Raw genomic sequence first — 13466 nt, forward strand, 5'->3', positions numbered from 1 at the left:
GAGGAGCGAAGACCTTGGAAGATGGTTTCGACCATCTAAACGAAACCACCTGATCTGCAGGTTTCTGTAGAGGTGTCCTTGATGCTAAAGGTCTGGTTGACCGCAACAATGAGGCTCTGTACCATATCCCTCATGTTAGAGGTTTGGTCCGAATCACCCTCTGATGGCTCGTCCGAAAAGCCTCGCCTGACTCGGGAGAGGAGGATCAGGAAGAGGCGGACCGCCGGGAAGGCTCGGTGGTCAAGATAGAGCAGGAAGAGGACCTAGAACGCTGCTCTTGTCTGGATCTCTTGCGGCCTGTGTTGGAAGGCAACCTGTCAAGTACCGACACCAGGGTCTGTGACACCTTGGTGAGGTCTTCCACTGACTCTGACAGAGAGGAAACCCACCCTGGAATAGGGGCCTCACTCTCACCTGGGGCAGAAGGGGAATCTGGTACGGTGGGGCTGCTGCAGTCCTGACAGAGGGGAGAGGACTGACCTGAAGGAAGCTTGCACTTACATGAAGAGCACACAAAATGTCTGACGAGCAGAGGAAGAGGTGGGAGGGCGTGAACGCTCTCCTTTAGTATTAGGCATGATGATAACAGACCCACTAACAGGTGCCAGAAGGTTAGGGGACAGAAAGATACAGAGGAGAGTGTCAATCTGCAGTGCAGAGCTACTCACAGTAAGTGCAGTGTCCTGTAGTGGCTGCTGTGTGAAGATAAGTGGTGGAGAAGCACAGCGACAGCATGGATGCAGGGAACAAGCCTGTAAAAACGCACGCTGTTAGAGGTCCCGCTCTCTTGAGGCCGGAAGAGGGGCGGGGCTAGCCGCCAGGTCAGGGGGAGCAAGATGGAGGTGATCACAGGCAGTCCGGTGAGGCCGGGACTAGTGGACGGAGCTACCTGCCGGGTGCAGGAAGAGGGAGCGACGGGCGGGTGAAAAGCCCGCCCGATGAGATGGAAGAAGGGGACAGAGCCAAGCGCTGTGTAGCTAGGCCCGAGTGAAGCCGGAACCTAGATTTACAGCCGGTGGCTGCTGGAGCATGGGGGAGCGGCGCGGAGGGCCTAAAAGCGCCGCCAAAGGATGTCTGGGGCCCCGAAAACCTCAGAAATAAAGTGTAAGGACCCCTAAAGCCCAACGCTGCAGCTAGGCCCGGGAGAAGCCTGGACCTAGATATCAGCTGGTGACCGACCAGAGCATGGGGGAGCGGAGCGGTGGACCCTAAAAAAAAAAAAAAAACCCTCAAAGGTATGCCATAATTAAAGGGGAAAAGACACTTAATTATTAAAATAAAGGATTTTTATTTTCTTGTTGGTCTTTTTGTTCTTATCTTTTCTCTTTGCCGGCACCTGGGGTAAAAGGGAAAAGTATCTCCACATCCAGGAAAAAATCGGACGTCTGAAACTCATGCGTTGTGGGACATCCGCGTCTTCTCCAACCGACGGGCTCTGGTGGGCGAGTGGGTTGGGGGACGGAGGCAGGACCGATGATCGCCTCACTTGAACACGCTTCTGTGTTAGGGGTTGCAGTCCTGCCGACTAGACGTATAAGGATACGGGATGGCAGTACACGCCGTGTTCAGTCTCTGTCGGAGTACAGTTGTGACTGTTCAGACTGTATCCCTCTGGGTACCTGAAAGAAACGACACACACTGAGGTAGATATGGGTCCAATGAAGGACCCCGTGTCCACCTCCTACTGACACTAAGCTAAATCTGATTAACCTAGTGCCAGTTGGTGGGGTTAAGGCTGTGTGCACAAGCTGCGGATTTTTCCTTGCGGATCCGCAGGTAAAACCGCAGGTAAAGTGACCTGCGGTTTTCCTACGGATTGGCCAGTGGTTTTCCCCTGCGGTTTGACACTTGGACAATGGAATAGGTGTCAAACCGCAGCCAATCCGCAAAAAGAATTGACATGCTGCGGATTTCAAACCGCAGCTTTTCCGCACGGAAAAATCCGCAGCATGTGCACTGCGGATTTGAAAACCCATAGGATATCATTATACTGTACACTGCCTGCAGAACTGCTGCGGATCTGCAGAGGCAAATCCTCTGCGGATCCGCATTAGAATCTGCAGCGTGTGCACATACCCTTACACTGCAGAGGAGGAGCTAACTTTTTTTGTGCATAGTGTCAGCCACCTAGTGGCAGCAGCATGCACTCATGATTCCTGTGTCCCCCAATGAAGCGATAAAGAAATGAACTGTGATACAAACTGGTGTGTATGCAACATGTAAGTGCACGTTCACACTGGCCACTGAAGAGAAAATGGGAAATGTCATTTTAACATTTACATGCTTTGTCTCTTGATTTCAATCTTCTGCATCTACCTATTTTCCATATTATACATACTGTCTCAAAACTGTTATAATATTTTAACATTTTAGGTTTAAAAGAAGATGGAGAAGAACTGAAGGAAGCTGAGAGCTATGAGTACGATTTAATTGGTGTCACTGTTCATACTGGTACGGCTGACGGCGGTCATTACTACAGCTTCATTAGAGACATTGTCAACCCACATGCTTACAAAAATAATAAGTGGTAAGTTGTCGGACTTCTGTAGTACAGACACTATTCACATTAATTCTATAAGGGTACATATTAAAACCAAGCTCTGACAACTGTGATGCAGATCTGAGTGAGCTCACTCATTAAAAGCAAGCAAAAACGGTTTCTGGATAATTGCTCATTAATATTGGAATGTTATATAGGGAATGTTCATGCCGTGTGGATCTTTTTTTGCATGGATGTAATTATCAGCCATGTACATTATACTGTGAAACCAGTGCCAACAAAATGCCCAAATATATTTTGCAACCTTGCTGCCCATTTCATACTTTTGACAAATAAGTAAAATTCCACCTATGACAGCCTCTTTCTGAGGCTGCACTGATGGCATTTTCTATTTTTCTGATATTTCTTTATAAGACCTAACAAGACCTATATCTTCAGTAGACAATCATCTATAGTACTTTGTGGTGTCTCATTTTCCTTTTCCTAGGTATCTCTTTAATGATGCTGAAGTGAAGCCCTTTGATTCGGCACAGCTTGCGTCAGAATGTTTTGGTGGGGAGATGACAGTAAGTTCCCTTCATAGTTGAACAAGCACAAAGTTTATATTGCTGTGCAGACTATCTTCCCTTATAACAGCAATGATCTCAATATAATTATCTGGTAAGCTCGGCACTGAAGTTCATTTGGGTAGGACCTTTAAATGAGTGATATTGACAAGGGAAGGACTGTGCTGTGACATACTGTAATTTTAAAGTACATGGGTACTCTAAATATGTGTGCTATAGTATAGGGTAAGTGGTTCTCTTCAACACAAAAAACATATTCAAGGATAACAACCCCCCCTCCCCCCCAAAAAAAAGTAAGGGATGATTATCCTTAATTTTTTTTTCAGGATCAGTAAGGTTCAGTCTTAGTTTCGCTACTGGTCAGCTGAATATAGCAGGACTTGCATAACTCCATCCATTGTGTAGTGGTAATGAATGTTGCTGCAGTTCTCCCCCTATTCAGAAAGGGAATTGCAGTTTTGGTACCCTCATTATTCCGTCAACCACCTGATCACTTGAACAGTTGGACCCTCACCTATGTGATATTGATAACCTTACCTAAGGATGGCTCATCATTATTAACATCCCAGAAAAGGTCCTTAATGTTATAATTAAAAAAAAAATCTGCTAGAGATTTGATAACAAAACAAAACTGCTGCTTCCCTTTTTTTTTTTTGTGCTGACACTGACAGGAGTCTGAAGTTGTATTCACACCATAATCTCCCCATAATTTTTATTGACTTTTCAGATACTTGTAATGAGATACACTTTGATAAGTGTCTGTGTACATGGGCATCTTATGTCAAACATATTAGCAAATACTGCTATGAAATGAAGTTGTCTTGTATTTTTTCTCCTTTTTTATAGACCAAGACATATGACTCTGTAACAGATAAATTTATGGACTTCTCTTTTGAAAAGGTATGTAAAGAACAGTACATGTACTTTCTGGCTATATTCACATGTGAATACACTTATTTTTCATCTAGAATTGCAAATGGAAAGTCCACAGTGTTTTATAGTAGCTGCAGAGTAAATAAAATGTGAATAAAATTCATCCTCATACTTGGTGGGGGGAGATAAAGTGGAAATTGACATGGTGCAGGTTTAAAATACACAGCAGGTCAATTGTTTTTATGAAGGTTTTTACTGCATGTCTTATTTACAATTCATAGTGTAAAAAACACAGCCGGAAAACTTGGAAATTTTTCCATTGATTCCCTGTAGGTTTGTGGGCAAAAAATCCACCGTGAACTCATTGAGGGTAAATGAAATAACGCTAAAGACTTAAGGCCCTGTTACACATAGCGAGATCGTTAACAAGATCGCTGAAACGTCAAAGGTTTTGTGACGCAACAGCGATCTCGCTGCGTGTGACACATAGAGGCGACCGCCCCCCCCGCTGGATATCGCCGATCGTGCTCGAATGTCCTAGGCCATTTTTGATCGTTGGTGTCCCGCTGGCCAGCATGCATAGCTGTGTTTGACGCCATAACGACGAGCAACCTTGTTGGCGACTCAGAACTCGCGCCTATCGAGGTATGTGTCGTCAGAATAGCTGCTGTGTGACAAAGTTCCAACGACTGCCGAGGTCGTTATACGGATCGCCGTATCGTTGCTGTGTCGTTGAGTAGATCTGCCTGTTTGACAGCTTACTAGCGACCATGTAGCAACGTACCAGTGATCCTTACCAGGTCGTATCGTTGCCGGGATCGCTGGAGCGTCGCTATGTGTAACGGGACCCTAACTGCAAAACTAATTGAAGCCAGTTTACTAAAACTGCCTAACTTTGGGCAGTGCAAATAGACTATACCTTTGTAATGTTCTGAATTTTAGACTAACTTGTGATTTTTGATAAATTTGTCATCTTTACACTGTCTTGTCTAAGACTTGTGCCATCTAATGCATCTGTCTTTTTTTTCATGGATACCACACATTCCCATTGTAATCTATGCTGCTGTACACATGTCCGTGTTGTTACATGTGCAAACCACATGGAAACATGTCTGTTTTTTTCGGCAGCACAGGTGACAAAGTCCAGTACAAGTCTATGGGTCCGGGAAAACACATACAGCACATGTGTACCATACATGGTTAACGTTGCAAAGTATAGGAGAAGCTTTGTAATTTACCATATTTTTCAAACTATAAGACGCACCTAGGTTTTAGAGGAGGAAATTAGAAAAAAAAATTGAAGCACAAAATGAGGTCAATTCTGTACTTAATATCCCCTATCCTGGTATGTATGGCCCCCCTCATCCCTATCCTGGTATACATGGCCCCCTCATTCCCATCCCTGGTATGCACGACCCCCCTCATCCCTATCCTGGTATGCATGGCCCCCCTTCATCCCTATCCTGGTATACATGTCCCCTTCATCCTGGTATGCACGGTCCCCTCATCACCATCCCTGGTATGCACGGCCCCCTCCTCATCACCATCCCTGGTATGCACGGCCCCCTCCTCATCACCATCCCTGGTATGCACGGCCCCCTCCTCATCACCATCCCTGGTATGCACGGCCCCCTCCTCATCACCATCCCTGGTATGCACGGCCCCCTCCTCATCCCTATCCCTGGTATGCATGGCCCCCCCCTCATCCCTATCCCTGGTATGCATGGCCCCCCCCTCATCCCTATCCTGGTATACAAGGCCCCTTCATCTTGGTATGCACTGCCCCCTTATCCCCATCCTGGTATGCACTGCCCCCTTATCCCTATCCTGGTGTGCACGGCCCCCTCATCCTGGCGCGCACGGTCCCCTCATCCTGGCGTGCACAGCCCCCCTCATAATAATAATCTTTATTTATATAGCGACAACATTTCTCGTTCGCCTTATTGGGGGACACAGAGACCTTGGGTGTATGCTGCTGCCACTAGGAGGCTGACACTATGCACAAAAAAAATAGCTCCTCCTCCGCAGTGTACACCCCACCGACCGGCAGAGAATTCCTCAGTTTAGCTTAGTGTCAGTAGGAGGTGGACACGGGTCTTTTATTAGACCCATATCTACCTCGTCGTGCGTCGTTCCTTTTCAGGTTCTACGGAGGGATACAGAGTGAAAAGTCACATCTGTACTCCCACATGGAGTCTGCAAGTACGGCGTGTACTGCCACCACGTATCCTTGCAGTTCTCCGCGGCAGGACCAGCCAGACGGACGCCGACACCAAGACGTGCCAGCGACTCCAGGGGTCCTTGTCGCCAGTCTCCCTCCCACTCGCCTACCAGAGCCTGTCTGTTGGATGAGACGCAGGAGTTCTTCAGTCCCAGGTAACGGATCGGGGATGGGTGAGTATCTGACGCCGTCCAGGAGCCATCTGCGGCCCCAGGTGAGAGTGAGCCCCCCATGCAATAGACATCCAAGATGCCTATTTACATGTTCCAATCTTCTCCGGACATCAGAAGTTCCTGCGCTTTGCGATTCGACAGCACCACTACCAGTTTGTCGCACTGCCCTTCGGTCTTGCCACCGCTCCCAGAGTCTTCACGAAGATCATGGCTGCGTTGATGGCTTTGTTGAGAGTCAGAGGCCTCGTTCTTTTCCCGTACCTAGACGATATTCTGATCAAGGCTCCCTCATTCCAACAGGCTCACCAAAGTTTGTCAATCGTCCTGGACACTCTTTCCAATTTCGGGTGGATCGTCAACAGGAAAAAGTCCTGTCTGGTTCCTACACAACGCCTGGTCTTTCTAGGTCTTCTGTTCGACACTCGTCGGTCAAGGGTCTTTCTCCCACAAGAAAAGATTCTCTCTCTGCAGCAGGAAGTACGATCGCTGCAGACCTCGCGATTCCCATCCCTCCGTACAGCCATGAGGGTCCTGGGAAAGATGGTCGCGGCGATAGAGGCAGTTCCCTTTGCCCAATTTCACGCCAGGCCTCTCCAGCAGGCCATTCTGTCGAAATGGAACAGGTCGCCTCGGTCCCTGGATCGCCCTGTCCATCTTTCTTACCGGATCAAGCGGTCTCTCAACTGGTGGTTGTCGTCACCTCTCATTCTATCGGGTCAATCCTTCCTTCCCATTCACTGGCAGATAGTAACCACAGATGCCAGTCTCCTCGGTTGGGGTGCTGTATTCCGCAACCACACTGTTCAGGGTCGATGGTCGGATCCGGAATCAGCGCTACCGATCAACGTTCTGGAGATTCGAGCGATCCATCTTGCTCTGGTCCACTGGGAAAGGCTCCTCAAAGGACTGCCGGTACGGATTCAGACAGACAACGCCACAGCGGAGGCATATGTCAACCGCCAAGGGGGAACACGGAGTGTTTCAGCCCTGGCGGAGGTGTCCAAGATTCTTCGTTGGGCGGAGATTTTCGTCCCGACAATTTCCGCGGTTCACATTCCCGGCGTAGACAACTGGGCCACCGATTTTCTCAGCCGCGAGGGTCTCGCGGCGGGAGAATGGTCCCTACATCCGGAAGTGTTTCATCTGCTCTGCCTTCGGTGGGGAACCCCGGATGTAGACCTCATGGCGTCTCGCCTCAACAGGAAAGTCCCACAATTCGTGTCCAGGTCTCGGGACCCTCTGGCAGTGGGCGCCGACGCCCTGGCCGTTCCTTGGTCCCAGTTCGAACTTCCCTACCTGTTCCCTCCTCTGCCTCTTCTTCCCAAGCTGTTGAAGAAGATCAAGGCAGAAGGACTTCCGGTCATTCTCATCGCCCCGAATTGGCCCAGAAGGTCTTGGTTCGCGGACATTGTCAACCTTCTCGCGGACGCCCCCTGGAAGCTTCCAGACAGAACAGATCTGCTGTCTCAGGGTCCGATTTGCCACCCCAATTCTCGGCCGCTCAATTTAACGGCGTGGCTGTTGAGACCGAGGTTCTGAAACGAGCAGGATTTTCCGACCATGTAATTCAGACCATGATCCGAGCCAGAAAGCCATCATCTTCCAAGATTTACTACCGTACTTGGAAGGCCTATTTCACTTGGTGTGAGACCAATAACGTCGCGCCCATGTCCTTTTCGCTCCCTTCAGTCCTAGCGTTTCTTCAGGCAGGATTGGATGCGGGGCTTGCCCTCAGTTCACTGAAGGGTCAAGTTTCGGCGCTGTCCATTCTGCTTCAGAAAACGTTGGCTTCCCGTCCTCAGGTTAAGACCTTTCTTCAGGGCGTGGCTCACACGGTCCCGCCGTACCGGGCACCCGTGGATCCATGGGATCTTAATCTGGTTCTTGAGGTTCTGCAAGGTCCGCCCTTTGAACCCCTCAGGGATATTTCCCTTTCTCTCCTTTCTTGGAAGGTAGCCTTTCTGGTGGCCATCACCTCCGTCCGGCGCGTGTCGGAATTGGCAGCTCTTTCGTGCCGCTCTCCCTTTCTGGTTCTCCACCAGGATAAGGTAGTTCTGCGGCCTCCGCCCTCGTTCCTTCCGAAGGTGGTGTCCTCGTTTCACCTCAACGAGGATATCCTGCTCCCGTCCTTTTGTCCGAATCCAACTCATCCCCGAGAGCGGTCCTTGAACAAGCTGGACCTGGTTAGGGCGGTAAGAGTCTATCTGTCTAGGACGACTTCCTTGCGAAAGACAGAGTCTCTTTTCATTATCCCTGATGGAGCGCGGAAAGGTCACCCGGCGTCAAAAGCCACCATTGCTCGCTGGATCAGATCGGCTATCCTGGAAGCCTACCGTGTTAAGCGTCGCGGAGCCCCTCCGGGTATCAGGGCCCACTCTACTCGAGCAGTGGGTGCCTCCTGGGCGGTGCGCCACAGAGCTTCCGCACTGCAGCTTTGCAAGGCTGCAACATGGTCATCGGTTCACACGTTTGTGAAATTCTACAGAGTCCACACCTACGCTTCGGCGGACGCCAGCCTAGGTAGACGGATTCTGCAGGCCGCTGTGGTGAGTCCGCTGGCCTGATGGAAGTTTGTTTCCCACCCCAGGGACTGCTTTGGGACGTCCCAAGGTCTCTGTGTCCCCCAATAAGGCGAACGAGAAAACAGGATTTTTGGGTTGCTTACCGTAAAATCTGTTTCTCGGAGCCTTCATTGGGGGACACAGCACCCTCCCATGTTTTACAGCTCCTGTTCTTACTTTGGTTGAATGGTTACAGTTGAGTTGTTTATGTTGTCAACCTATTCTGTTACTTCTCCTACTGCTTTCTCACTAACTGAGGAATTCTCTGCCGGTCGGTGGGGTGTACACTGCGGAGGAGGAGCTATCTTTTTTTGTGCATAGTGTCAGCCTCCTAGTGGCAGCAGCATACACCCAAGGTCTCTGTGTCCCCCAATGAAGGCTCCGAGAAACAGATTTTACGGTAAGCAACCCAAAAATCCTTTACAATTAGCGCTTTACAATTTAACAGTTTCAAACACAACAGTCAAAAGTAACAACTTTAGCAATAATACAATGATTACAGCAAAAAAAGACTGCCCCGCTTTTGAGAGCTTACAATCTGCAATGAGGTGGGGGAGATACAAAGTACAGGTGTGTATTTACAATGATGATCCAGCCATCTTGAGGGAGTGGGGGGATAGATGGGGATAGTGAATGGCTACACATGCCACTTACACATAAAATGACTGATTAGGGAATGTGATAGGCTGCTCTGAACTAATGTGTTTTGAGGGAGCGCCTAAAACTGTGCAAGTTGTGGCTCGTCCTAATTTCTTGGGGTAGAGCATTACAGAGGATTGGCACAGCGCTGGAGAAGTCTTGGAGTCGGGAGTGGGAGGTACGGATTAGTGCAGAGGTTAGTCGAAAGTCATTTGCAGAGCGCAGCAGTCATTTAGGCTGATAGAAATGAGGGTGGAGATGTAGGGGAGTGCCGCACCGTGGAGAGCTTTGTGGGAGAGAACAAGTACTTTGAATCCTATAATGAATGGGCAGCCAGTGTAACAACTGGCGAAGAGCAGACGTGTCCGAGTACCGATTAGCCAGATGGATGACCCTGGCTGCAGCATTAAGGATGGACTGGAGAGGGGAAAGCCGAGTGATGGGGAGGCCAATTAATCGATATCCTGGTTTACATGGCCCCTTCATCCTTTTATGCATGGCCACCTCATCACCATTCTGGTATGCATGGGCCCCCCCCTCATCTCTATCCTGGTATACATGGCCCCTTCTTCGTGGTATGCATGGCCCCCTCATCCCTATCCTGGTATACATGGCCCCCTCATCCCCATCCTGGTATGCATGGCCCCCCTCATCCCTATCCTGGTATGCATGGCCCCCCTCATCCCTATCCTGGTATGCATGGCCCCCCTCATCCCTATCCTGGTATGCATGGCCCACCTCATCCCTATCCTGGTATGCATGGCCCCCCTCATCCCTATCATGGTATGCATGGCCCCCCTCATCCCTATCCTGGTATGCATGACCCCCCTCATCCCTATCCTGGTATGCATGGCCCCCCTCATCCCTATCCTGGTATGCATGGCCCCCCTCATCCCTATCCTGGTATGCATGGCCCCCCTCATCCCTATCCTGGTATGCATGGCCCCCCTCATCCCTATCCTGGTATGCATGGCCCCCCTCATCCCTATCCTGGTATGCATGGCCCCCCTCATCCCTATCCTGGTATGCATGGCCCCCCTCATCCCTATCCTGATATGCAGGGATCCCATCTCTATCCTGGTGTGCAGAGCCCCCCATTTTTGTCCTGGTATGCATGGACTCATCCTTATCCTGGTTTGATTGGCCCCCATCCTGGTATGTAGGGACCCCATCAGAAAAACATTAACAAATAGAGGACAGCTGCTGGGAATACTCCTTGCTCTCCACACCCGGGACTATGTGCGTGGAGCGAAGTGACTATTCATTGCTCTTTAGTAGCGAGCACAGTGTTATCCGCAGCCGCCGACTTCCTGCAGCTGCCGAGCTTTCACGTGTGACGCTACTACCCTGTTTCCCCGAAAATAGGGCGCCCCCCGAAAGTAAGGCATGCTAGGGGGAGCACTGTGCCTGTTAATATAAGGCACCCCCCCTCCCGAAAATAAGGCATACCTTGTTCTGTGCATGGGGCATGCAGTTGTGTCTCGCTCCTGCTGTCCGGTGCCCGCCACTGCAGCCGCGCTCTTCGCAGGAGTTAATCAGAGCCTAGGAGCTGTGTGCCGATCTCCGTCCATGATCCCTGCGCCAATCACAGCGCAGGAACCATGGGCCAGTTGACGTCATCCATAGACTGATTGTTCCTGGGCTGTGATTGGCCCAGGGCTCCTGCGCTCTGATTAGCCCAGGGCTCCTGCGCTCTTCAATCAATCAAATTTATTATCGCCAAGTACATATTACATATATACAAGGAATTCTTTGTGGCAAAGAGGAAACATAATATATAACAACAGATACAACAAGTAACATCTAACAAGACAGATACAGTATATAGTCTACACATGACGATTTAATTGTTGAACAGAGAGTGGATAGAAGCTGTTCATATGGCGGTTGGTGCTGCATTTGGGGACTCTGAAGTGACGTCCTGAAGGGAGTAGTTGGAATGAGGAGTGTCCCGGGTGAGAGGGATCGGATGAAATTTTCAATGCGTGGGATCGAATACTCTTATCATAAAGGTCTTGGATTTTAGGCAGGGGGGAACCTATAATTCTCTCTGCTGTTCTGAAAGTCCTTTGTAAGTGGAGTTTGTCATGCACAGTGGCTCCCCTATACCAGACTATCAGGGAGGAACAAATCACAGATCTGATGACAGCATTAAAGAATAAGATCAGCAGATTCTTAGACAAACCATATCTTTTCAGCTGACGCAGGAAGAACATCCTCTGTTGTGCTTTTCTTATAACAGCATCCACGTTTTTCCCCCATTTAAGATAATGAGAGATGATAACACCAAGGAATTTGGTCTCTGTGACCCTTCGTCATGGATGTAGATTGGAAGTATCTCATGTTGATCTTTCCTAAAATCCACAACCATCTCAGCAGTTTTTTTAGTGTTGCGTACAAGATTATTGGCTTTACACCAGTCACATATTATTTTCACCTCACTCCGATACAAGTCTTCAGCATTTCCCCTGATGAGACCAATCAGTGTCATATCATCGGCAAATTTCAAGATTTTTACTGAGTCTGCTGAAGAGATGCAATCATTCATATAGAGAGAAAACAGTAACGGGGACAAAACACACCCCTGAGGTGCCCCCGATGTTTGTGACCAAGGTGTCCGAAGTGAATGGTCCAACTTTTACACTCTGTATCCTGGCTGTCAGGAAGTTAGAAATCCACAAGCATAAGTTGAGAGGGACTCCAAGAGCTACCATTTTCTTATGAAGTAAATTCGGATCAATGGTATTGAACGCTGAGCTAAAGTCCATGAAAAGAATCCTGACATATGAGTGCAGTTCATCTGTATGATCCAAAATGTACTTCAGTGCCAGATTGACAGTGTCGTTTGCCGAACGATTCTCCTTATAGGCAAACTGAAGCGGGTCCCATAGCTTCTGCGTGAATTTTATCAGGTGGGACATCATAATTCTTTCGAAGACTTTCATAGCTACAGATGTGAGTGCTACTGGTCTATAGTCGTTCAACTCAGAGGATCCCACTTTCTTGGGGACAGGGATAATTGTGGAACTTTTCCAACATTGAGGTACAACGCACTGTGACACATTGTATATATTTGTCAGTATAGGGGCAAGCTGGGTAGCACATACTTTCAGACACATTGGAGATACACCATCAGGGCCAGGTGCCTTTTTGACCTTAAGTCCCTTCAGGATGCGTATCACCTCTGCCTCGGAGATCACTACTTTGGTGTTGCACAATGAATGATCTTTATACGAACAGACTGAGGAGCTTAGAGATGAATAGCCACTGTGTGTAGAGCTTGCCTCAAATCTGCAGTAGAATTCATTTAACTCTGCTGCCAGACTGCTGCTGGGTTCACTATAGTGGGGTGGCTTTTATAATTCGTGACCTCTCTTAATCCTCTCCATGCAGATCTAGTATCTTTTGATGAGAACCTTTCCTCCAGAATCTTTGCATACTCGTGTTTGGCTAACTTGATCTCTTTAGATAGCGAGTTCCTAAAGGGCATGTCATACTAAGAGATATCGCTAGCAATATCGCTATAACTAGTGACGTTATAGCGATATTGCTAGCGATATCGCTGTGTCTGATACTTACCTACGACCCGCTCCCCCGCTGGTTATCGCTGATCGCGCGAGAACGTTCAGGACTGTTTCTCGTCGTCAGCTTCCTGCGGCGCTTTCTGCTGTGACGACGAGCGACGCGTGGAGCCGTGCGGGAGGACGCAGGATCGCCTGGTGTGACAGGTAAGTAGCGACCCCCGTCCCCAGCGATGTCGCTAATGAGATCTGCCTGTGTGGCAGCTCACTAGCGACCACTTAGCGATGTACCAGCGATCCTGACCGCGTCATATCGCTGGTCAGGATCGCTGGTACATCGCTAAGTGTGACAGTACCTTTAGTTTCTTGAATTCAGTAATATCGCCTGCTTTATAAGTCTCCTCTTTTCTCT

At 49.0% G+C, this 13466-nt stretch overlaps 1 protein-coding gene across 1 annotated transcript in view; it reads left to right on the forward strand.

Annotated features, from left to right (window-relative positions):
- The window catches only part of LOC141079250 (ubiquitin carboxyl-terminal hydrolase 34), a 157321-nt gene extending 153214 nt beyond the window's left edge, over window positions 1-4107 (forward strand). Inside the window, exons 47-49 of the mRNA XM_073565292.1 lie at window positions 2374-2527; window positions 2988-3066; window positions 3913-4107. Of these exons, the coding sequence (XP_073421393.1) occupies window positions 2374-2527; window positions 2988-3066; window positions 3913-4092 (413 nt within the window). The 3' untranslated portion in view covers window positions 4093-4107. The remainder of the gene's footprint in view (window positions 1-2373; window positions 2528-2987; window positions 3067-3912) is intronic.
- Window positions 4108-13466: the final 9359 nt, after the last annotated feature.

The sequence above is a fragment of the Dendrobates tinctorius genome, unplaced genomic scaffold (assembly GCF_039654945.1).
Source record: "Dendrobates tinctorius isolate UK_male_01 unplaced genomic scaffold, ASM3965494v1 ptg000638l, whole genome shotgun sequence".
Taxonomy (NCBI): Eukaryota; Metazoa; Chordata; class Amphibia; order Anura; family Dendrobatidae; genus Dendrobates; species Dendrobates tinctorius.